The sequence below is a fragment of the Microcaecilia unicolor genome, chromosome 8, assembly GCF_901765095.1.
Source record: "Microcaecilia unicolor chromosome 8, aMicUni1.1, whole genome shotgun sequence".
Classification (NCBI taxonomy): domain Eukaryota; kingdom Metazoa; phylum Chordata; class Amphibia; order Gymnophiona; family Siphonopidae; genus Microcaecilia; species Microcaecilia unicolor.
Genome location: NC_044038.1, coordinates 187,641,379 through 187,666,862, shown reverse-complemented (window position 1 = coordinate 187,666,862; position 25,484 = coordinate 187,641,379). Strand labels below are relative to the sequence as shown.

Genomic DNA, 25,484 nt, shown 5'->3' with positions numbered 1-25,484 from the left:
CGTCCTTCTCTGTACCTTTTCTAATTCCACTACATCTTTTTTGAGATGCGGTGATCAGAATTGCACACACTATTCAAGGTGCAATTGAACCATGGAGCTTGCCAGGTACTTGTGACCTGGATTGGCCACTGTTAGAACCAGGATACTGGGTTTGATGGACCTTCAGTGTGTCCCAGTATGGCAATGCTTATGATCTTATGAAACAAAGGTATTATAATACTCTTATTTTTGTTTTCCTAATAATTCTTAACATTCTACTTGCTTCCTTAGCAACCGCTGCACACTGAGCAGAGGGTTTCTGCCCTGTGTTTAGTGTGCAGAGATATCCACTCAGGAAAAGGACCTAAACGTCATCACTGACGATACATTGAAACCCGCTACTCAGTATGCAGCAGCAGTTAAGAAAACAGGTAGAATGTTACAGTACAGAGAAGGGTGACAAAAAAGATTAACAGGATCGGATAACTTCCGTATAAGGAAAGACTAAAAAGGTTAGTGCTCTTCAGCTTAGAGAAGAGATGGCCAAGGGAGGATATGAGAGAGGTCTATAAAATACTGAGTGGAATGAAAGTTCAACTAAGAAGTTTCATATTAGAAGGAATTTACAACACATATCACAAAGTCTATACATTAACAATCTTTAAAACAGAAAAAAAAACAGGATTTTTTAGTCAAATGAATATAAATCACATTCTTTATCTAAAAAGCAAATGAGTTTTAAGAGATTTTCTAAATAAATATATGGAATGATCTAATGAAGTTGAACAAGGATACTATTCTAGAACCTAATACTTCGTAAATCAAAAAAGCACTCCCTAATAAGTTTACAATTAATATTCTTCATAGATGGGAAGTCTAACAACCTCTTCCCACTTCTCAAGTGAGTATTATTTGAAAAAATTACAAGTTGACTCACAGATTCTGAGTTTAACCCATAGAAATTTTTGTAAATCAAGTACGCAAGCTTAAAATAAATTTGACTATCAATCCTAAGCAAGAGCAGTTAATTTATCAATGGAGAAGCTTCAGAGTATCTCGCTAAACCAATCTTGCAGAGGTATTCTAAAGCCTCTTTTTAAGCTGAAGATTTAGAGAGCAGTAGATTGAGTAACAATAATCTAAACGTCCTCCTGGACAACAAAGAAAAAGCCTACGGTAATCTGCATCAATTGGACCATCAACTGTTCCATCCAAGGATATCAGAACCAGAAATTCTAAAATTCATACCTGCAATCCGTGAGTCAAAACTTTATTTTAACTGTATAATATATTTCTAAAACTCTGAACCTGATAGATTCCTTAAAACTAAAGGCAAATATCATCAATCCCCTCTACAAAGCAATTCACATAGAAGTGCGAAGTACAGCCATTTGTTTTCCTCTGTTGCTAGAAGCCTTTGATCTCACAGGCCTGGTCTGAATTTACTTTAAAAAGATCTGTTTCTTTCAGAATATTTAAAGCCTTAACCCTGCATTTGTCAACTAGTAAGAATGTGAACTCCACAGAGTAGACAGTAGTGCCATCCAGTGAAATTTTGCCTAACTAGTTTCTGACACAAAAAATGTGCATAGGGCCCAAACATCATGCAAGTATCCCAGTGGTGTGTGGGAGAGGAAACCATAACCCCCATACACCAAAGAGAAGGGAAAGGGAAATGGGACTTGATATACTGCCTTTCTGTGGTATTTTGCAACTACATTCAAAGCGGTTTACATATATACAAGTACTTATTTTGTACCTGGGGCAATGGAGGGTTAAGTGACTTGCCCACAGTCACAAGGAGCTGCAGTGGGAATCGAACCCAGTTCCCCAGGATCAAAGTCCGATGCACTAACCACTAGGCTATAAGGCAAAAGCGCAAGAGGTCAAACACCTTCATAACAGTACTTCAAAGATCACCTCATTGCCACACCAAAGCTACCCCCAGACTACCCTTGGGAACTTATAGGACTGGTGAATGCCAGCTCAGCTGCAAAGAAATCCTCGGTTATCCATGATGCCATAAATGAACAGCATCTTGACATCCTAAGAATAAGTGAAACCTGGATAGATGAAAGTGGGGGTTTATCACTGGCTGAACTATGCCCAACACGTTTCAACATCCAACATCAATCAAGACCAGGAAAACGGGGTGGAGGGGTAGCAGTCTTGATTCGGGATACAATCAAACTGCACAGAATATCCATCCCCCAGCTACATGAATCTGAATCTCTTTTAATACAACTTGAAGAGGAGAAACCAATCTGGCTGAGGGGTGATATGATAGAAGTCTACAAGATAATGAGCGGAATAGAGCGGACAGATGTGAAGCGTTTGTTTACACTTTCAATCAAACAACAACAAAACCAGGGGACACAAGATGAAGCTAGAATATGGTAGATTTAAAACAAATAGGAGAAAGTTTTTCTTTACTCAGCGTGTAGTTAGACTCTGGAACTCGTTGCCAGAAAATGTAGTGACAGCAGCTGGCCTTACAGAATTTAAAGGGGGTTTGGACAGATTCCTGAGGGAAAAGTCCACTGAACATTATTAAGAATTAAGTTTTGGTTTTTCTGGGGGGGGTTTGACAGGTTCTTGAAGTTTGGCTTGGCCACTGTCGGAGACAGGATGCTGGGCTTGATGGACCCTTGGTCTTTTCCCAGTATGGCGGTGCTTATGTACATGGTTTACAGAGCACCTCACAACAACACATTATCTGTGCAAGAACGCCTAGACCTGATTCCTTAAGTGACCCTGAATTACCCTAGGCTAGTGATCATGGGAGACTTCAATCTACACATCGAAACCCCAGATACCACCACAGCTGCCTTCTTGAACACGATGACAGCACTAGGATTTACACAGGTAATCAACCCACGAAAAGGGTCACATACTAAACCTGGTATTCTACAAAGGGGTGGATATCCCAGAATTCTGGGATAACAGTATTGAAATAACAATCCTATCATGGTCAGACCATTTTCTAATTAAATTCTCCCCAAGTGACCACCTAAAACAAATGGCACCTCCCAAAGTTTGGGAGGAGATCAGAGACCAAAAAAAGCTGACTGCTGAGAATTTCCTAGAGGCCTTGGACTATCCACATGTGGATGAAAAGACAACAACAGTGTCAGAACAAGTTGACATCTGGAATACACACTTAGCCAAGATCTTAGAGAAAACAGCACCACTAAAAAAGGTCTTATGCCCCACTCACAAACGCTCACCTTGGTTTTCTCCAGAACTTCGGATCCTTAAACGCGAAGGACGAAAACTGGAAAGGAGATGGCGCAAATCTCACCTGGATGAAGACAGACTAAACTGTAGGAAGCACATGGCAAAGTACCGCCAATCCTTAACAGCAACCAAAAAACAGTACTTCTCTCAATGCATTGCACAGGCTGCCAATTCAGCCAAGCAGTTCTTCAGTATAGTAACCAGCCTGCCCAGTCTAAACTGAACTGCAATGATTTTGCTGCACACTTTGCCAACAAAATTAAAAGTCTCCACCAGGATTCACACGCAATCCCACCCAGTCCCCAACCAGTCGTGCACAAACTCACCCCCTCCTGACAGAGACAGATGGGACACTTTTAACCCAATGACAGAGGAGAGCCTTGACAAAATCCTAAGAGACCTTTGACCAACTACCTGCTCCCTCGATCCCTGCCCATCAAAGATAGTGCAGCAGGCATGTATGAGCATCATAGAAGGCGCCATAAAAATTGTGAACACCTGTCTTTCTAATGGGCAGCTACCAACAGCATTAAAAAGGGCAGTGGTCTGTCCTCTGCTGAAGAAAAACAACCTTGACCAGGACAAACTTGAAAGTTACAGGCCAGTATCCAATATCCCGTTTCTAGGGAAACTCACGAACAAACAGTCTGTGTTCAACTTAATGACTGGTTAGAAAAGAGAATCTGGATAGATCCATGTCAATCTGGATTCAGACCTGGTTATGGTACAGAAATGGCCCTTGTATTCCTACTAGATGATCTTCACAGAAACCAAGACAAGGGATTCGCCTCGATATTAGTACTGCTTGACTTCTCAGCAGTGTTCGACACTATGATCATATCATGCTAGCACGACTGACAGAAACAGGTATCAATGGAACAGTACTTGCTTGGTTCAGATCCTATCTATCAGACAGGCAACAATCCATAATGTTTGGCAGCAGCTCATTACTACCATGGACACTGATCTGCGGGGTACCACAAGGATCGATACTGTCACCTATTCTGTTCAATATTTACCTCAAGCCACTAGCTGAGCTGATTCAGTCAATGGACACTCAGTTCTACATCTATGCGGATGATGTGCAGCTACTCATACCCACTGAACCTGACTTACTGATTACCTGTCTAACATCAATTCAAGAATGGGCTAAACACAACAAACTTTGCCAGAACCCAAGTAAAACTGAGCTTCTCTGGGTCCCTAACACAAATGGATACATACCTGACATCAAAATCCTTTTTGGTAAGTATGAACTCCCCCTCAAATCACAAGTCAGGAACCTTGGAATACAGTTAGATTCAACACTTACTCTGATTCCCCAAATCCAAGAAACCTTCAAGAGTTGCTTCTACTATTTGCAACAGCTATGCGGCCTCTCTCCTTACATCAAGAAGGTAAATCTTATCCCAGTTGTACATGGCATGAGAACATCAAGACTCAATTACTGCAATGCACTATACAATGGCCTGACTACAAAGGGCCTGCACCAGCTCCAGTTGATTCAGAATGCAGCAGCAAGACTCATAGAAAGTTGCAAGCGACGTGACCATATTTATTGCATTTGTATCCCACATTTTCCCACCTATTTGCAGGCTCAAAGTGGCTTACATAGTTTTATGACATTGTCATTACAGGGTATCAGATACAATTAGTGATGTGCAGAGATTAAGTAAGGGAAGAAAGAAGGAAGTGATAGGGTTAAGTATAGAAGGTGGACTTTCATAGCTGGGTGGGTTGGTGAAGTGGATACTAGTGAGGTTATAGGTTCTCTTTGTAGGCCTTGTTGAAGAAGTATGTCTTCAGAGATTTACAAAAGTTGGTTATTTCGTCGATTGATTTCAGGTCTGTAGGTAGTGCGTTCCATAACCACACCATTTTTGCAAACATTGGCTACCAGTACAATACAGGGATTTAAAATTCTATGTCTGATCTTCAAGACCCTGAAAGGAAATGGCCCTGAGTACCTGAAAAATAGGATGATCCTCCACACACCACCAAGGACTTTCACTAACCACACCCACTCCAAAAGACATTACACGATGTGATACCTGCAAGAGAGCCTTCTCCGGATTAGCCCCCACATTCTGGAATACCCACAAGCGAGCCTTCTCTGGAGTAGCCCCCACACTCTGGAATGCACTGCCTGAAAGGCAGCGCTTAACACAACACTATCTCAACTTCAGGAAGCAGGTAAAAGCTTGGCTCTTCAACCAGGTCTTTAATGGAAGAACTAACTAACTTGTTAGTCTCACTCACACACACAAGAAGTGACTCAGGCTGCATATACTGCAGCAGGACATGTTTATCTACTCCTACCCTAGCTGAGATAATATTTAACCATTTCTCTGACCTGATGTGCAACTTTCTTTAAATCAATCACCTAACTTTCTAATTTTTTGTACTTTCTTACCTATCTATGTGTTACATCTTTGCTTTACCCTTCACTATCAATTATAATGTTCTATTATGTATTGTGTTGACATTGTAAATAGTATACCATGCCATACTTTGTATAGGTTTTGAATATTTTTACTGTTGTAATTGTCTATTGCTCATGTTTGATCTATTCTTACTGTACACCACCTTGAGTGAATTCCTTCAAAAAGACAGAAAATAAATCCTAATAAATAAATAAATGTGATAAAACAGCCTGAGCTATAATTCTGAAATTTATAGCACTCAGAGAAGATCTAATGGACCTCAAAAGGTGCAATACAAAAAAAGAACTTTTTAACTGGTTGGTTGATTTATCCGATATTGAAATGTTAACTTAGCATCTAAAATTATTCCTAATACCCTTCAATTCTCTTAAAATTTAAGAATAGCTCCTAAAGATAAAACTATCAACTGTTGAAGGCCATCACTGATAACCAAACCAGATAGTGTAGACTTGGGGCACACTACAAAGTAGTACATTTAAAACTGATTAGAGAAAATATTCCTTCACTCAACTTGTAATTAAATTCTGGAATTCATTTACAGAGAATGTGGTAAAAGTAGTTAGGTTAGCAGGGTTAAAAAAAAAAAAAAAGGTTTAGACACATTTCTAAACTTCCATAAGCCGTTACTAAGATGGACTTGGGGAAAGCAGCTAAAAAACCTGTTTTACTCTTTTGGGATCTTGCCAGGTACTTGTGACCTGGATTGTCCACAGCTGGAAACAGGATACTGAGCTTGATGTACCGTCTGTCCCAGTATGGCAATGCTTTTAAGTTCTTTACATTTTGTGCCAAGTACACTTAACATGTACTGGAATAGTTACCTATATAATACTTCATCTCCATGTCATTTTTATTCATCAGTTCAAGCAGGCGCAGCTCTATCTGGGCCTGGTTCAGAAATGCTTTCTTGTTCTTGATGATTTTTATAGCCACCCACTCTTGATCATAGTGATCATAGGCCTTCGCTACCTGAAAAACCAAAACAACAACACATAAGTGGAGGTGTAGGGTCCTCTCAGACCCTACCCGACGCAAAGATAGGTCATAGTAAAATTTCACATAAAAGCTCTATTATGTGACAGCAACTATAAAGCAAAGTTATGTGTACCAGGTGTTCTTCAAGGACAGCAGGCATATATTCTCCCATGTGGATGAAGTCATGAACGGAGCTCGGTGCAAACACTGGCATACTGTACAGTCACTTTAAAACTTTGAGGCAGTTCCCCCACCGTGCATGGGCAGGTGCCCTTCCACCCAACGTTCGAGTGTGGGTCACGCAGTACAATACTAAAGCTAAGAAGACAACTTGGGGGGCGGGGTCAGAAGAGATGTGAGAATGTATGCCTGCTGTCCTCGGAAAACACTGCTACAAATTTGTTCTCCGAGGACAAGCAATAATATTCTCACATGTGGGACTCACCAGCTACAAGGATGAGGACAGAATAGAGACCTTTGGATCTGGCCAGGAACAGGTCATTGGAGACTTTAGCAAGCGCTGTTTCAGTTGAATGGGCAAAAGCCAGATTGTAGTGGATCAAGAATAGCTTGAGATGAAAGAAAATCAAAACAATGGTGGTGAACAGCACATTCAAGTATCTTGGATAGGAAAGGGAGGAGGGAAATAGGGTGATAGTTGGAATGACAGGTAGGGTCCAATGAAGGTTTTTTGGAGGAGTGGTGTGACTATGGCATGTTTGAAGGCATCAGGAACAGACGCAGTGGAAAGTGAAAGATTGAGGATATGACAGATAAAGGGGATGGCAGTAGGAGAAATAGTACTAAGTAGATGGGTGGGAATAGGATCAGAGGAACAGGTAGTTCCTTTCAAGAAGAAAAGAAAATGTGCAGTTTCCTCTTCAGTGATTTCAGAAAAGGAAGAAAAGGAGGCAGGACCCAAGCACTGAGCACACCAGTTATGAAGTTCTATGCCTGAGATGGCCCTATTGCATTGAGTACACATATTAAAGCCACTCGGTACCCTCATTGACATGGAGGGAAAAACGGCCGATGCAAGGACAAAAGGCTCAATAGCCCAGGGACCTCTAGTAGTTGTGCACCCAAAAATAGTCAATGTATCCCGGACAAAAGGCTCAGAAACCCCAAAGGCGGAAAATGAAAAATATTTTTAAAAATGAATAAATTGAACAAAATTAGTAAAAAAAAAAAAAAAAGAAGAAGAATATGAAGAAAAAAATATTCCGAAAAGGGAAGGCACCAAAAGGCATTGCGGAGAGATCAAAAAACCAATCTCTCTGCTCTGTAGAAAACACTAGACTGCTGATCCTGAACTTCAGCTTCAGGAGGAAAGCCAGCTGCATATGTGCAGTGAGGGTACTGTGTCAAAGTTTTAAAGTGACAGTGCACTATGGCAGTGTCCACACCAAGCTCCGTGGATGACGTCACCCACATGTAAAAATATTATGCCTGCTTTTCCTTTGAGAAAAACCTAATCATATTCTTGTATATGAAGTGCTATACAACAAGTTAGAAATACGGAAGCATGCACATTTCATCCACATTATAAAAAACAATTCTGAGAGACACAAACGTTTGAGTGCCAGGATCCAATTTCTAGGTGCCATGGAAATCTGGCACCTAAGACTTACTGAGCCTGCTTTTGATAAATTTGGTTAATATAGTGAAGATACTTACCTATAAGCAGGAATTCTCCAAGGACAGCAGGCTTATCATTCTCACAAGTGGGTCGACGATCCGTGTCAGCCCAGGAACCGGCATATTGCATAATAAAAAAGAAAACGTTTTGCTAGGGCCTTCTGCCGTGCCACGCATGCTTGGAGTGCCTTCCCGCCCATTGTGTTCCTCAGTTCAATCCAAAAGCATAAACAAAAGAAACAACTCCAAGGGGAGGCGGGCGGGATTGTGAGAATGATCAGCCTGCTGTCCTCGGAGAATACCTGCTACAGGTAAGTATCTTCGCTTTCTCTGAGGACAAGCAGGCTGAATGATTCTCACAAGTGGGGTATCCCAAGCATTCAGGCTCACACAAAACAACAAACAGTGGTCAACTGGGCCTCGCAAAGGCAAGGACGTAACAAAGATTAACCTAAAACTACATACAAACTAGCTGACAGTGCAGACTGAAACAGAACAAAATGGTCCTAGGAGGGTGGAGTTGGATTCTAAACCCCTAACAGATTCTGCAACACTGACTGCCCAAACCAACTGTCACGTTGGGTATACTACTCAAGGCAGTAATGAGATGTCAATGTGTGGACTGAAGACCACGTCGCAGCTTTCCAAATCTCTTCAATGGAGGTTGACCAAGTGGGTTACCAACGCACCCATGGCTCTGACATTATGACTTGTGACGTGGCTCTCTAGTCAGCCCAGCTTGGACATAAGAGAAGGAAATGCAATCCGCTAGCCAACTGGAAATGGTGCGTTTACTGATGGTGACTCCCCTCCAGTTGGGATCAAAAGAGACAAACAACTGGGCGGTCTGTCTGAAGGGCTTCGTCCGCTCGATGTAAAAGGCCAACGTTCTCTTGCAGTCCAAGGTGTGCAAGCTGCTTTCGCCAGGATGGGCATGAGGTCGGGGAAAAATGTTGGCAAGACAATCGACTGGTTCAGATGGAACTCAGACACCACCTTCAGAAGGAACTTAGGGTGTGTGAAGAGGACTACTCTGTTGTGATTAAACTTAGTATAAGGTGCATCCACTACTAAGGCCTGAAGCTCACTGACCCTATGAGCTGAAGTAATAGCCACCAAGAAAATGACCTCCCAGGTCAAGTACTTCAGATGGCAGGAATTCAGTGGCTCAAAAGGAGCTTTCATCAGCTAGGTGAGAACGTCTTTGAGATCCCATGACACTGGTGGAGGTTTGATTGGGGCTTTGACAAAAGCAAACCTCTCATGAAGTGAACAACTAAAGGCTGATGATATGCACTAATTGCACTAAGGTGAACCCTGTTAAGTGTAGAAGGTATTCAAGCAGGGTCTGTGTAGGACAAGAGCGAGGATCTATGGCCTTGCTGTCACGCCAGATGGCAAACCTCCTCCATTTAAAAAAGTAACACCTCTTAGTGGAATCTTTCCTGGAAGCCAGCAAGATCCGGGACACACCTTCCAAAAGACCAAGGAAGCGAATTCTAGGCTCTCAACATCCAGGCCGTGACAGCCAGAGATCAGAGGTTGGGATGTAGAAGAGACCCCTCGTTCAGAGTGATGAAGGTCGGAAAACACTCCAATCTCCACAGTTCTTCGGAGCACAATTCCAGAAGAAGAGGGAATCATATCTGATGCAGCCAGCAGGGTGCAATCAGAACAATGGTTCTGAGCTCTTGCTCAAGTTTCAACAAAGTCTTTCCCACTAGAGGTATGGGAGGATACGCATACAGAAGGCCTGTCCCCCAATATAGGAGAAAGGCATCTGACGCTAGTCTGTCGTGGGCCTGAAGCCTGGAACAGAACTGAGGGACCTTGTGACTGAGTTTACTGGCGAAAAGATCCACCGAGGGGGTGCCCCACACTCGGAAGATCTTGCGGGCTACGCCCATATTCTGGGACAACTCGTGAGGCTGCATTATCCTGCTCAGTCTGTCGGCCAGGCTGTTGTTTAAGCCTGCCAGATAAGTGGCTTGGAGAAATATGCCATGACAGCATGCCCAGCGCCACATCTGGACAGTTTCCTGACACAGAGGGCGAGATCCGGTACCCCCCTGCTTGTTGGTGTAATACATCACAACCTGATTGTTTGAATTATGATAATTTGGTTGGACAGCTGATCTCTGAAAGCCTTTAGAGTGTTCCAGATCATTCAGAGCTCCAGGAGGTTGATCTGAAGATCTGTTTCCAGGGGGTGGGGGGGGGGACAGGCTCCCTGAGTGTGAAGCCCATCTACATGAGCCCCCCACCCCAGGAGAGATGCATCCGTCATCAGCACTTTTTGTGGCTGAGGAATTTGAAATGGAAGTTCCAAAAGTCAGATTGGATCAAATGGTCCATCAGTGAAGAGAGTGTATCAGCTCAGGAAGGGGGGGGGGGGGGTGCACTCGGATGACATCTTCTAGGCTCCCCGTGGCTTGATAACACTGAGAAACCAGGGTCCATTAAGTAGATCTCATGTGAAGACATGCCATGGGTGTAACATACACTGTGGAAGCCATGTGGCCCAACAACCTCTGCCGAGCTGTGACTGGCTGCAATGTCCAAACCTCAGACGCAAGGGACAGAAGGTTATCCACACGTGTCTCTGGGAGATAGGCTTGAACAGTCCGCATATCGAGCAGGGCTCCCATGAATTCCAATTGCTGGACAGGGGAGACATGGGACTTGAGGTAGTCTATTACAAACCCTAGCAGCTCGAGCACCTGAATAATCTTCTGCATGGAGTCCCGGGCACCGTCCTCCGAGGTGCTCTTCACCAGCCAATCGTCGAGATAAGGGAACACATGCACTCCCAGTCTGCGTAGCAATGCTGCAACTATTGCTAGACATTTGGTAAATATCCTGGAAATGACGTGAGGCCAAAAGGCAACACGTGGTACTGAAAATGATATGTTCCCAGCTGAAACCAAAGATACTGCCTGTGAAGTATCAGGATATGTGTATATGCATCCTTCAAATCCAGAGAGCATAGTCAATCGTTTTTCTGAATCATGGGAAGAAGGGTGCCCAGGGAAACCATCCTGAACTTCTCTCAGACTAGAAATTTGTTCAGGGCTCTCAGGTCTAGGATGGGACGCATTCCCAGTCTTTTTCTGTACAAAGAAGTACCAGGAATAGAATCCCTACCCTTCTTCCCCTGGTGGAATGGGTTCAACTGCATGGGCCTTTGGAAGGGCGGAGAGTTCCTCTAAAAGTACCTGCTTGTGTTGAGAGCTGAACATATGAGCCCACAGTGGACAATTTGAAGGTTTGTTTATCAGATTGAGGGTGTATCCTAACCGGACTATTTGAAGAACCCACCAGTCGGAGGTTATGAGAGGCCACCTTTGGTAAAAAAAAAAAATTGTAACCTCCCCTCAACCAGTAAGTCATCCGGCATGGACACTTTTATGGTGGCTATGCTCTGCTGGAGCCAGTCAAAAGCTCGTCCCTTGCTTTTCCTGGGAAGCAGCAGGGGCCTTAAGCGCACGCTGTTGACAAGAAAGAGCGAGCTGGGGTATAGCCTGAGCAGGCTGGCGAGCCGCTGGGGCATACCTATACCTAGAATAGGCGTAAGAAGTACTGCAGGACCCACCAAAATACCTCCTAGAAGAAGAGGTAGTAGCAGAAGGCGCCCGGAGGGAGAGAGAAGACATAGCATCGGTATGCTTCTTGATCTGCTCAACCAGTTCTTCTACCTTCTCTCCGAAAAGATTATCCCCCAGGCATGGGGCATCCGCTGTCCTCTGCTGAACAGAATGATCCAGGTCAGAGATGCGCAGCCATGAGAATCTGCAAATCGCTATACCTTGGGCAGAGATTCTGGATGCCATGTCAAAAGTGTGTTAAGTGCCCCTGGCCAAGGACTTGCGACACAACTGCTGCTTCTTCCAGCTGATGAAAAGGCTCAGCGTGCTCCCAAGGGAGTGCATCAACCAAGCCAGACAGCTGTCTCACTGAGTTCCGCAAGCAGACGCTCGTGAAGAGCTTGTATGATTGAAAACGGGCAATGAGCATCGCGGTTTGATACATTTTCCTCCCAAAAGCTGAAGCATAGTCCGTAGTACTCTTGGCTCTCTTGAGAGCCGCATCCACCACCATGGAGTTGTGGGGTAACTGAGACCTCACTAACCTAGGTTTCCCGTGGATCCGATACTGGGTGTCAATTTTCTTGGAGACCACAGGGACAGAGGAGACACTCAGTTCTGCATGAGGACTACCTTGAGTACCTTATGTAGGGGGGGCTGTCACTGCCTCCTTAGGTGGAGAGGTGTAATCCAGGACCTCGAGCATAGCCCTGGGCTCATCCTCCACTTTTACTAGGATGGGTATGGCCTCAGCCCTTTCCCGCACAAAGAAGGTGAAAGAGCGGCTCTCAGGTGGTGATGGCCTTCTCTCAAGTGGAGTGGAAGTTTCTGAAGGAATCCCAAAGGACTCATCGGAGGAAAAGTATCTGGGATCCTTTTCAGACTCCCATGAACACTCCTCCTCGGTGTCAGATAGCACTTCCCTCAGGGATGGAATTGAGGAGTAGCCTAATGGTTAGTGTAGTGGGCTTTGATCCTGACGCCCAGGTTCAATTCCCACTGCAGCTCCTTGTGACCTTGGGCAAGTCACTTAACTCTCTACTGCCCCAGGTACAAAAACTAGGGACACAGAAAGTACCTGTTTTGCGCTGCATATATCTAGTAGCACTATAGAAATGATTAGTAGTAGCAGGATGCCCGAGACCGGGCCCGCCTCGACTTCAGACCCATGGCCTCGAGAACAGTGTTTAGAGGCTGATTCATGCCTGGACTCCGGAGAACCTTCCTCCACCAACGTCAAAGGAGAACCAGCCTGGATGGCAGTCGATCTCAGAACAGCAAGCAGCACCAGTGTTGGAGGCCGCACCGCAGGCTGGGGGCCAGGCAGGGCCGCAGCGTAAGGTATAGTAGGCGCAGGCACCCCTGAATCCGATGCACATCGCTCCATAAAGGCCTCCACAAGCTCTGGGAGCAAGGCCTGGAGTCACTCATCGACAGCCGCCATTGGTACAGGCTGTGGGGCTGGTGCGGGCTCAGGTTGCCTAACCACCAGGGATGCGGGAGCAGGATCTTGGCTGCTGGGAGACGTGTGCGCCAGCACTTCTTGAATGGAGGGAGAGCGCTCCTCCTGGCACTGACGCTTCTTGGGAGCGGGATCTCTCGATGTCCCGGAGCTCCCTCCACAGTGTGTTGAAGGAGATCGGTGTCAGTGCTTCTTGGCCTTCGCCTGATGCACCTCACCGAGACTCCTCGGTGCCAACGAGGACGACGTGGAATCCTCTTAATGCCTCAGAGAATCTGAGAAAATTTTTCTTCACTCAATGTGTAATTAAACTCTGGAATTCGTTGCCAGAGAATGTGGTAAAGGCAGTTAGCTTAGCAGAGTTTAAAAAAGGTTTACATGGCTTCCTAAAGGAAAAGTCCATAGAACATAATTGGACCTGGGGAAAGTTTTGTACTTTTTTTGGATTTTGCCAGGTAGTTGTGACCTGGATTGGACACTGTTGGAAACAGGATACTGAGCTTGATGGACCTTTGGTCTGTCCCAGTATGGTATGTACTTATGTCCGACGATGATCGGTTCCAGGATGCATGAACAGCAGGAGGTCTCAAGACAGGTGGAGACCCACTCGGGGTCTGTATTTGTGATCATAAGTAATTCTGTTTAAAAATGATTGTTTAACTTTGATTGTGTGAACATAAGTTGGAATGTAGAAGATAAGATACAGCTCTAAATAATTTGTTATGGGAAGGGAAAGATGGAGCCTGTTTTCGAGTTCAGACTGGCCATCTGGACTTGGAAACATGTGACCACATTCCCACAGTATGGCTTCTTTACCTAAACAGAGAAACTCTCAAGCATTCTGTAAACCTAATAAAAAGAGGGGCCTCTGGCAGTGAAGTGGGAGGCTCATCTATGGGTGGATGCAACGCATAGAACCAGATTCCTGGTCAAAGAAACTCCTGGCTTTTGCTGTGAACAGGGCCCCCCAGCAGATAAGAGTCTGGATGATGTAAGGACCAGTGATGATTGTTTTATTGCTTCTTTTCCTGGTCTAGGAACTCTTAGCATTGCTTAGATGTAGGGACCAGTGATGTAATGATTGTTTATAGATAGGTTTTGTTTAATTATAGATAGAATGATTATAGATACTGTTTCTTTTCAGTTATATAGCTAATCATTGTATATATTTTAATCATTGTAGATTTTAGAACCTCTAATAAAGGTCTCATTTACCAAATATGAATCCAAAAGAATCCACGGTAATTACTGAGTACTCTGTGTCAGTGAAGCAGGCTGTAAATCCATAGCAGTACAACACGGTACTGAAAGTGCTGTGTTCCCAGCCAAAATTGAAGAAACTTCCTGTGAGTTGGGAGTATCGAGATGTGTGTGTAACCATCCTTTACGTCCACAGAGCATAGCCAATCATTCTCTTGAATCAAGGGAAGAAGGGTGCCCAGGGAAACCATCCTGAACTTTTCTTGGACTAGGAATTTGTTCAGGGCCCTTAGGTCTAGGATGAAACGCATCCCCCCTGTTTTCTTTTGCACAAGGAAGTACCTGAAATAGATTCCCAGCCCTTCTTCCCCTGGTGGAATGGGTTCGACCGCATGGGCCTTTAGAAGGGTGGAGAGTTCCTCTGCAAGTACCTACCTGTGCTGGGAGCTGTAAGAATGAGCTCCCAGTGGGCAATTTGGAGGTTTAAATTCCAGATTGAGGATGTATCCTAACCGGACTATTTGAAGAACCCACTGGCTGGAAGATACGAGAGGCCACCTTTGGTATCTGGTACGGACACTTTTAATGTGGCTATGCTTTGCTGGAGCCAGTCAAAAGCCTGTCTCTTGCTTTTGCTGGGGAGCAGCTGGGGCCTTAGGCGAACGCTGTTGATAAGAACGAGCGCACTGGGGCTGAGCCTGACCAGGCTGTCAGGATGCCGGAGTGTCAGGATTCCTAGCATAGGAATAGGGAGCACTCCTCACCCCCCCCCCCCCCCGCCCAAAAAAAAAAACCTCCTAGTTGAGAAGGATGCAGCAGCAAGCCCCCAGCGGGAGAGAGATGCCATAGCATCATTGTGCTTCTTGATCTGGTCCACCAGATCTTCCACCTTCTCTCCAAAAGTGTTATCCCCCTGGCAAGGTACATCCACCACCATGGAATTGTGTGGTAACAGACGTCATCAACCCAGGTTCACCGTGGATCCGATACTGGATATCAGTCTTCTTCGGGATCATGGGAGCAGAGGGAACAACCAGTTTCGCATAAGGACTTCCTTGAGTACCTTATGCAAAGGAGCCATCACAGCCTCCTTAGGTGGAAAGGGATAATCCGGAACCTCGAGCATCTCAGCCCTGGGCTCATCCTCCACCTCCATAGGGAATGGAATGGCCGTAGCCATTTCCCTGACAAAAGATGTAAAAGAGAGACTCTTAGGATCGACGTCCTCGATGGCGATGTCGAGAAGCAGGTGCCCGCATGGACTGCGGTGAAGCTTCCTCCACCGACGTCAAAGGGGAGTCGACCTGGGTGGCAGCCGACACCGGTGCCAAGGACAGGGACTGCACCACAGGCGAAGGGCCAGAAGCCGCTGCAGCAGGCGGCGTGGAAGGCGCAAGCACCCCCAACACCGAAGCAGATTGATGCAGCAGTCCTTCCAGAAGTTCTGGAAGCAGGGCCCGAATGTACTCATCGAGAACTGCCATCGGAGAAGACTGCAGGGCCGGTGGAGCAACCGGAAACAGAATCTGTTGAGGCTCAGAAGCAGGTACCAGGATGCTAAGAGGGAATCCTTCGACGCCCCAGATCTACCAGCACCATGTGTCGAAGCAGATCGGTGACGGTGCTTCTTCGCCATCGCTCGATGCCCGTCACCGAGGCTCCTCGGTGCCGACGAGGACGACGTGGAATCCTCACATCTCCTCGGGGTTGGGGGAGCCTGCATAGCAGGAGGCCTCGAGACAGGTGGTGACCCACTTGACACCTCACTACTCTCAGCATGAGTTGGTCTCTCAGCAGCCATTACCTCTGCTCCTGACGTTGATGCTTCCCTCGATGTCGGCACCGCCGACCTCAGTACAGATGTCGATGCCGACATCGAAGGACCGGATCAAGCACCAAAATGTTTCTCGCATTGGGCTTCTTGAGCTACTTGGGTCCGCTTCTTCATATGAAGACACAGAGTACAAGCAGCTGCTGGGCTGTAGTCAGGTCCAAGGCACTGGATACACCAGGAATGGGTATCGGTACCTGAGATGGTCTGGTTGCACCAAGTACAACGTTTTATGCCGCTGGATGTCTTCGATGACTTGGAAGGAAAAACGGCTCCGGCGAAATCAAAAGACTCGACTGTGCCAATAAAAAGGGGCACAAAAATAAGGAGAAAACCGGCCGCGTCAAAAAAGAAAGGAAACTTAAAAATGGACAAAAAAAGTCTGAGGATTTAAGGAAAGTGTTCCAAAGCTTTTTTTTTTATTTTTAAAGAAAATAAAGAAAAAACATGCGAAAAATCACACTTTCAGAAAACTCTTTCCCAGGCCAGAACGAGGAGCACAGGAGGAACCTGCCACACCTCGTCGCAGAAAGAAAGTAACTGAGGTTTGCGCTCGTGCGGCGGGTGGGAAGTCAGTCCACGCACGCGCACCAGAAGACTAACAAAGTTATTTGTTCTTTGCTATGGCAAAATACCGATTCCCGGGCCAACGCGAAAGTCGACCCACGTGTGAGAATAATGCAGCCTTCTTGTCCTTGGAGAAAAATATATACAGGCCGCTTAAATAACAGGCCTATCTTTGCTAAAAAGTTAACCGGTTAGTGCTGAATACCAGCATAGCTGGTTAACTTTTTAGTGGCTAAAATAAACCTGGATATTCAGTGCTGTCGCCGGAAATGGCCTGGCACTGAATATCCAGGTTTAACGGTGGCGGCGGCCAGCAAATGTGCTGCCAGCCACCGGCTGAATATCGGGACCTTAAAAACTTTAAAACTCTAAATTTAGAAATCAAAATAGTTAAAAACTCAATTTAAAACCACAAAGCAGGCTTATAATATAAGCATATTATAAGGGGAAGAATACTTTAAACATAAAAATTATGCTTAGAGAATGCAGATTATAATCACTAGGGACCATTTCTAAAAAACAAAATCTCTAAAAATTGAAACAAAGATCATATTCAATGAAGAAGCATGTGTCCACCCAAAACACTAAATCAGGGCCGGCTGAAAACTGCTGAAATACTAATAAAATCTCATAATTCACATAATGCCCTTCTAAAAACACTAAGGATACAATAAGAATGCCGCTATAAAACCAGTACTAATGAATAAACAAGCTACGTACGAATCACATTTAAATTAAGTGAAGTGTTACAGAATACTAAAGCTCATAATGTTACTCTCTTCTAAAGTCATAAATAGTAGCCGACCAAATTTCGGTTCCGGTGATGGTGCTGAAACTGGCCTAAAATCCTCTTTCTGCCTGGTTTCAGTTTTGGCTGAAAGGCTACAGCCATGGTTTCAGTTTGACAGTGTGTTTTTGGTGGAAACCGAAAATACCATATTTTTCAGACTATAAGACGCATCGGACCATAAGACGCACCTAGGTATTAGAGGAAGAAAATAGGAAAAAAAGTTTTGAAACAAAAAGTGTGGCGGAGATCTGCTGGAGGACCACAGGTTGTGCAACAGTCTTGTATGGGGACAGCAGTTTTGCACAACCTGTGTGGCTCTGCAATGGAATTTGTCCTCCCCTGCCATCCATGTCCAATGATTCTCCTCTCTCCCCTGCCCTCCCCCTCCATGTCCAGCAATTCTTCTCCCCTCCCCATGTCCAGCGATTCATTCAATCCCCCGCCCACCTGCCTGTCCGCCCTCAGCTCCCCGACTTTCTGTTCGTGCAACCGTGCTCCCTGCCTTGAAGTCTTTAATTTACATACCCGAAGTTGCGGCAAACCAGCAGCAAGTAAAAGCAGCAGGCAGGCAGGCAGGCTCGCCTCCTCGTCGCTTCCCTTCCCTCTCAGTGTGTCCCGCCCTTTCGAAAAAGAAGTTACATCAGAGGAAGGCGGGACGCGCTGAGAGGGAAGGGAAGTGACGAGAAGGCGAGCCTGCCTGCTGCTTTGCTGCGACTTCGGGTAAATTAAAGATTTCAAAACAGGGAGCACGGGTGCACGAACGGAAGGGAGCAGGCAGGTGAGCTGACCTCACAAAAAAAGCACTGGGCGGAGTTGAGGCGCACCGCGCGGGGCCCCTTTGAGCGCTAGGCCCTATGCGGTCACAACGCTCGCCTTGGCCTAAGACTGGCCCTGGCCGCCGCCACCCCCCCTCCCCCCCAGCGAGCAGGTACGCTAAATTCGGACTGTAAGACGCACCCACATTTTCCTCCCAAATTTGGGGGGGAAAAAGTGCGTCTTATAGTCCAAAAAATACAGTATGTGCTTTGTCCTATTTGTGCTTTGTCCTGTTTGTCTCCCTCTCTCCCTCCCCTCCTAACAGGAGTTGCCTCTCCCCCCGTCCACCTGGAGGTGTCCTCTCAAGCCTATCTTACAATCCCTGGTGGTCCAGGGGGTGTCCCTGCCAATGTTGGCTCTATTCTCAAAATGGATGCTATGACCTCTGGTGGCAATCTTGTGAGACAACCACAAGAGATTACAGCAGCCATTTTGAGAGTGGAGCTGACATGGGCAAGAGTGACTAGGGATCACTCCTGCCCTGAATAGACCACTAGACTACTAGGGATTGTAAGGTAGTCGGGGGGGGGGGCTACTGTTTGCATTCTGTTTGTGGGTCGGGAAAGAGGAGCACAAACTATAGCTAAGTGATGCAAGGTTCCACATTAGGAATCAGTGCCCAAGAAAAGGATCTAGGTGGCATCATTAAAGCTACGTTGAAACCCTATGCTGAGTGTGCAGTGGCACTTAAAAAGCAAATAGAAAGTTTTACATTATTAGGAAAGGAATGGAAAACAAAAATGAGAATGTTATAATGCCTTTGTATTGCTCCATGGGGCGACTGCACCTCAAATACTGTGTACAATTCTGGTCACCGCATCTCAAAATAGATATAGCAGAATTAGAATAAGTACAGAGAAAGGTGAAGAAAATGATAAAGGGGATGAGCTGACTTCCCTATGATGAAAGACTAAATCGTCTAAGGATCTTCATCTTGGAGAAGAGATGGCTGAGGTCTATAAAATACTGAGTGGAGTGGAACGAGTAGATGTGAATTACTTGTTTACTCATACCAAAAATACTACGACTAAGGCGTAAGCAATGAAGCAACTAAGTACTTAAAGCAAACTGGAGAAAAAGCGAAGATACTTACCTATAGCAAGTATTCTCCGAGGACAGCAGGCTGATTGTTCTCACATGTGGGTCGGCGTCCACGGCGGCCCCAGGAACGGAAGATTTTCCCAGTAAAATCCAGAAGCTTTGCGACAGTCCATAGGATGCGGGGCGGACGCACCGCGCATGCGCGGCCATCTTCCCGCCCACATGCGTCCGTTCCCACCTCAGTTATGTGAAAAGCAAACAAAGAATAACAACTCCAAAGGGGAGGTGGGCGGGTTGCTGAGAACAATCAGCCTGCTGTCCTCGGAGAATACCTGCTACAGTTAAGTATCTTCGCTTTCTCCAAGGACAAGCAGGCTGCTTGTTCTCACATGTGGGGTATCCCTAGCCACCAGGCTCACTCAAACCAACAAAGAAAGATCAATTGGGCCTCGCAACGGCGAGGACATAACTGAGATTGACCTACGAAGCAACAGCTGAGAGTGCAGCCTGGAACAGAACAAAAAATGGGCCTAGGGGGGTGGAGTTGGATTCTAGACCCCAAACAGATTCTGCAGCACCAACTGCCCAAACTGACTGTCACGCAGGGTATCCTGTTGAAGGTAGTAATGAGATGTGAATGTGTGGACTGAGGACCACATCGCAGCTTTGCAAATCTCTTCGATAGTGGCGGACTTCAAGTAAGCCACCGACGCTGCCATGGCTCTAACACTATGAGCCGTGACATGACCCTCTAGAGTCAGCCCAGCCTGGGCATAAGTGAAGGATATGCAAACTGCTAGCCAATTTGAAATGGTGCGTTTCCCGACAGCGACTCCCTTCCTGTTGGGATCAAAAGAAACAAACATTTGGGCGGACAGTCTGAAGGGGCTTGTCCGCTCCACATAGAAGGTCAATGCTCTCTTGCAGTCCAATGTATGCAACTGATGTTCAGCAGGGCGGGTATGAGGACGGGGAAAGAATGTTAGCAAGACAATTGACTGGTTCAGATGGAACTCCGACACCACCTTCAGCAAGAACTTAGGGTGAGTGCGGAGGACTACTCTGTTATGATGAAATTTAGTATAAGGAGCATGGGCTACCAAGGTTTGAAGCTCACTGACCCTATGAGCTGAAGCAACCGCCACCAAAAAAATGACCTTACAGGTCAAATACTTCAGATGGCAGGAATTCAGTGGCTCAAAAGGAGGCTTCATCAGCTGGGTGAGAACGACATTGAGATCCCATGACACTGGTGGAGGTTTGACAGGGGGCTTTGACAAAAGCAAACCTCTCATGAAGCGAACAACTAAAGGCTGTCCAGAGATAGGCTTACCCTCTACACGATAACGAAAAGCACTAATTGCACTAAGATGAACTCTTACAGAGCTGGTCTTGAGACCAGACTCTAACAAATGTAGAAGATATTCAAGCAGGGTCTGTGTAGGACAAGAGCGAGGATCTAGGGCCTTCCTGTCACACCAGACGGCAAACCTTCTCCATTTAAAAGAATAACACTTCTTTGTGGAATCTTTCCTGGAAGGAAGCAAGCAAGACTCGGGAGACACCCTCAGAAAGACCCAAGGAAGCGAAGTCTACACTCTCAACATCCAGGCCGTGAGAGCCAGGGACTGGAGGTCAGGGTGCAGAAGCGCCCCCTCGTTCTGAGTGATGAGGGTTGGAAAACAGTCCAATCTCCACGGTTCTTCAGAGGACAATTCCAGAAGAAGAGGGAACCAAATCTGACGGTGTTATGATTGGGGTCTGAACCCCTCTCAAACTTACCTCTTTCCTGGGAGTCAGCTTCTTAGCTGGCTTCTGTTTCTTTCTCTGTCCTTTCTAAGCTGGCTCTGTCTCTCTGTGCTGGCAGCTTCCAGCAGCAGGGCTCTAATTGTTTCACTATACTGCACCTGTGTGGGTAGTCTGAGTTGCTCTAACTCTCTTTGGGTGTACTGGCTTCAAGTGTTTCACGGTTTTGCATTGGTGTGGGTTGGGCCTCTCTGGGTCAGTGTGCTTTTGCCTAGGTCTAGGGAGTGTGACATCATCAGGGAGGGCCTTGATAAGGAAGTGGTGTTGTTTCCTTCAGAGCCTTTGCAACGGTTGTGTTTGCTTTAGGTAGGGTGGTGCAGTGTGCACTTCTGACTTTGAGTCTAGTTTCCCTGCTTGCTTTTGCTAAGGGCCAGGTTAGTGTTAGTGCAGTGTGCACTGGTGACTGTGTGTGTTTAGCTTTCCTGCTTTTCCCTCTTGGTTTTGGAAGCATTGCTGTGTGTAGGGCTTTGGAAGCTCTGTTGCTGATAGAAGTACTTCAGGGTTTGGTGTTGTTAGGAACACTGCAGAGTTTGCTGTTAGAAGTACTTCTGGTGTTTGTGCTATTGGGAGCATTGCAGTCTTTGCTGTTGGTGTTTGGTGCTTTAGAAGCACTTTTGGCTTATGTGTTAGCTTTCCTGGTTTTTCCTTGTGGCTCCCCTGTCTTCCCTTTTAGTGCTAGGAGCTCTTCTGGTTGCTTACCAGAGTAGTGCTTAGGAAGCACCTTGTTAGTTGTATCTAGCTTGCTAGAGCAGTGCTTAGGTAGCTTGGTAGTTTTGTGTTTAGCTTATTAGTGTAGAGCTCTGCTTGTAGCTTGGTGCTTAGTAGCACCTGTGTTAGCTTTGTGTTTAGTTCCCTGCTCTGTTAGTTTAGGGCTTAGGAAGTCCCTTTCTTGAGCAGGGATTAGGAGCTCCTGTTTAGTATAGGGCTTAGGAAGTCCTTTTTGTCAGTTTACTGTTAGGAACACTCCTGCTGGTTTAGGGCTTGGGGGGCACGTAGATCAGTTTAGGTTTAGGAGTACTTCTGTTTCCAGTCCTGGTCCCTGTGTCATCCGGTATCCAGTAAGTCCTGCCGGCTACTCGAACCCAGGAGCTCAACTTCTGGGGGGCTTAGTAGCTAAGTGCAGGTGAAGCTGTACGGACCAGTCCAGTGTGCTCCGGTCCAGTGTGTTCCAGTCTGGTGCGCTCCAGTCCAGTGTGTTCCGGTCCGGTGTGTGTTCCAGTCCTGTGTCCTCCAGTCCGGGGGATTCCAGTCCATGTGTTCCGGTTCGCTGGGCAGTGCCTGCAGTCCCTGCCGGTGTGCTTGCCCAGTGTTGGTTGGTGGGTTTTGCCTGCTGCTGTCGCTCCTCGGCAGCAGCCCAAGGGCTCATGTTTGCTCCAGAGCCCAGCCCCGCGGGCTCTGAACCTGAGAACCTGACAGACGGTGCCAAAAAGGCGCAATCAGAATCATGGTTCCGCGGTCTTGCTTGAGTTTCAGCAAAGTCTTCCCCACCAGAGGTATGGGAGGATATGCGTACAGAAGGCCCGTCCCCCAATGAAGGAGAAAGGCATCTGGCGCTAGCCTGTCGTGGGCCTGAAGTCTGAAACAGAACTGAGGAAGCTTGTGATTGAGCTGAGTGGAAAAAAGATCCACCGAGGGGGTGCCCCACTCTTGGAAGATCTTGCGTACAACGCTCGAGTCGAGCGACCAATCGTGAGGTTGCATTATCCTGCTCAATCTGTCGGCCAGACTATTGTTTACACCGGCCAGCTATGTGGCTTGGAGAAGCATGCCATGCTGGCTTACACAAAGCCACATCTGGACGGCCTCCCGACAAAGGGGGTGAGATCCGGTGCCCCCCTGCTTGTTGACGTAGTACATGGCAACCTGATTGTCCGTCTGAATTTGAATAATTTGATTGGACAGCCGATCTCTGAAAGCCTTCAGAGCGTTTCAGATCACTCAGAGCTCCAGGAGATTGATCTGAAGACCTGATTCCTGGAGGGACCAAGCTCCCTGAGTGCGCAGCCCATCTACATGCGCTCCCCACCCCAGGAGAGATGCATCCGTCATCAGCACCTTTTGAGGCTGAGGAATCTGGAAGGGACGTCCCAGGGTCAAATTGGATCAAATTGTCCACCACTGAAGAGAATTGTGAAAATCGGTGGACAGCTGGGTCACATCCTCTAGACTCCCCGCAGCTTGATACCACTGGAAAGCTAGGGTCCATTGAGCAGATCTCATGTGCAGGCGTGCCATGGATCTCACATGAACTGTGGAGGCCATATGGCCGAGGTCTCAACATCTGCCGAGCCGTGATCTGCTGAGATGCCCTGGCCATGGAAGACAGGTTGTCTGCTCTCGTCTCGGGAAGATAGGCCCGAGCTGTCTGAGAGTCCAGCAGAGCTCCTATGAATTCTAGTCGTTGAACTGGAAGAAGGTGGGACTTTGGGTAATTGATGACAAACCCTAGTAGCTCCAAGAGTCAAATAGTCATTTGCATGGACTGTAGAGCTCCTGCCTCTGAGATTTTCTTCACCAGCCAATCGTCGAGATAAGGGAACACATGCACCCCCAGTCTGCGTAGCGACCCTGCAACTACCACCAGGCGTTTTATAAACACCCTGGGCGCGGAGGCAAGCCCAAAGGGCAGCACACAATACTGAAAATGCTGTGTTCCCAGACAAAATCACAGAAACTTCCTGTGAGCTGGAAGTATTGGAATGTGAGTGTAAGAATCCTTTAAGTCCAAAGAGCATAGCCAATCATTTTTCTGAATCATGGGAAGAAGGGTGCCCAGGGAAACCATCCTGAACTTTTCTCGGACCAGATATTTGTTCAGGGCCCTTAGGTCTAGGATGGGATGCATCCCCCCTGTTTTCTTTTGCACAAGGAAGTACCTGGAATAGAATCCCAGCCCTTCTTGCCCTGGTGGAATGGGCTCGACCGCCCTGGCGCTGAGAAGGGAGGAGAGTTCCTCTGCAAGACTGAGCTCCCGGTGGACAATTTGGAGGTCTGGAGATCAAATTGAGGGAGTACCCCAACCGGACTATTTAAAGAACCCACCAGTCGGAGGTTATGAGAGGCCACCTTTGGTGAAAAAATTGTAACCTCCCTCCGACTGGTAGATCATCCGGCACAGGTACATTTATGGCGGCTATGCTCAGCTGGAGCCAGTCAAAAGCCCGTCCTCTGCTTTTGCTGGGGAGCTGCAGGGGCCTGTCTGGGCGCACGCTGTTGATGTGAACGAACGCGCTGGGGCTGAGCCTGAGAAGGCTGTCGAGAAGGTGGATTGTACCTATGCTTATTATAAGCATAGGGAGCATTCCTTCTTCCCCTGAAAAATAGTCTACCTGTTGAGGTAGATGCTGAAAGCGCCCGATGGGAGAGTTTGTCGAGGGCAGTTTCCCGCTGGTGGAGCTGGCTCTTCCACCTGCTCGACCTTCTCACCAAAAATATTATCCCCCCGGCAAGGAACATCCGCAAGCCACTGCTGGGTCTGATTGTCCAGGTCAGAGGCACGCAGCCATGAGAGTCTGTGCATCACTATACCTTGAGCAGCGGACCTGGATACATCAAAAGTGTCGTAAGCACCCCTGGAAAGGAATTTGTGACATGCCTTCAGCTGTCTGACCACCTCCTGAAAAGGCCTGGCGTGCTCCGGAGGGAGCTTATCCACCAAGTCCGCCAGTTGCTTAACATTGTTCCGCATGTGGCTGGTCGTGTAGAGCTGGTAGGACACGAGCATAAAGGACTGGTAGGCCTTCCTCCCAAAAGAGTCCAAAGTCCTAGCTTCTCTCCCTGGGGGCACTGAGGTGAAATCCCTAGTACTCCAGGCTCTCTTGAGAGCGGAATCCACAACCGCAGAGTCGTGAGGTAACTGCGACCTCATCAACTCAGGTTCCCCATGGATCCGATATTGGGACCCTGCTTTTTTGGGGATGGTGGGATTAGATAAAGGTTTCATCCAGTTCCTCAACAATGTCTCCTTAAGGACATTATGCATAGGGGCAGTGGATGACTCTTTAGGTAGCGAAGGATAGTCCAGGACCTCGAGCATCTCTGTCCTGGGCTCATCCACAGTTTCCACAGGGAAGAGATTGCCCACAGACATTTCCCGGACAAAGGAGGAGAAGGA

The 25,484-nt window shown here is 46.8% G+C and overlaps 1 protein-coding gene across 6 annotated transcripts in view; it reads right to left on the bottom strand.

The window, feature by feature from the left end:
* Positions 1-25,484, bottom strand: part of LOC115475628 (dual specificity tyrosine-phosphorylation-regulated kinase 1A-like) — a 521,782-nt gene that overhangs the window by 286,297 nt on the left and 210,001 nt on the right. For 5 of the 6 annotated variants that reach the window (XM_030211502.1, XM_030211505.1, XM_030211506.1 and 2 more), the window contains one exon: positions 6,482-6,629. The exons of the other annotated variant lie outside the window; for it this stretch is intronic. In XM_030211502.1, the coding sequence (XP_030067362.1) occupies positions 6,482-6,629 (148 nt within the window). The remainder of the gene's footprint in view (positions 1-6,481; positions 6,630-25,484) is intronic. 6 annotated transcript variants of the gene reach the window in all.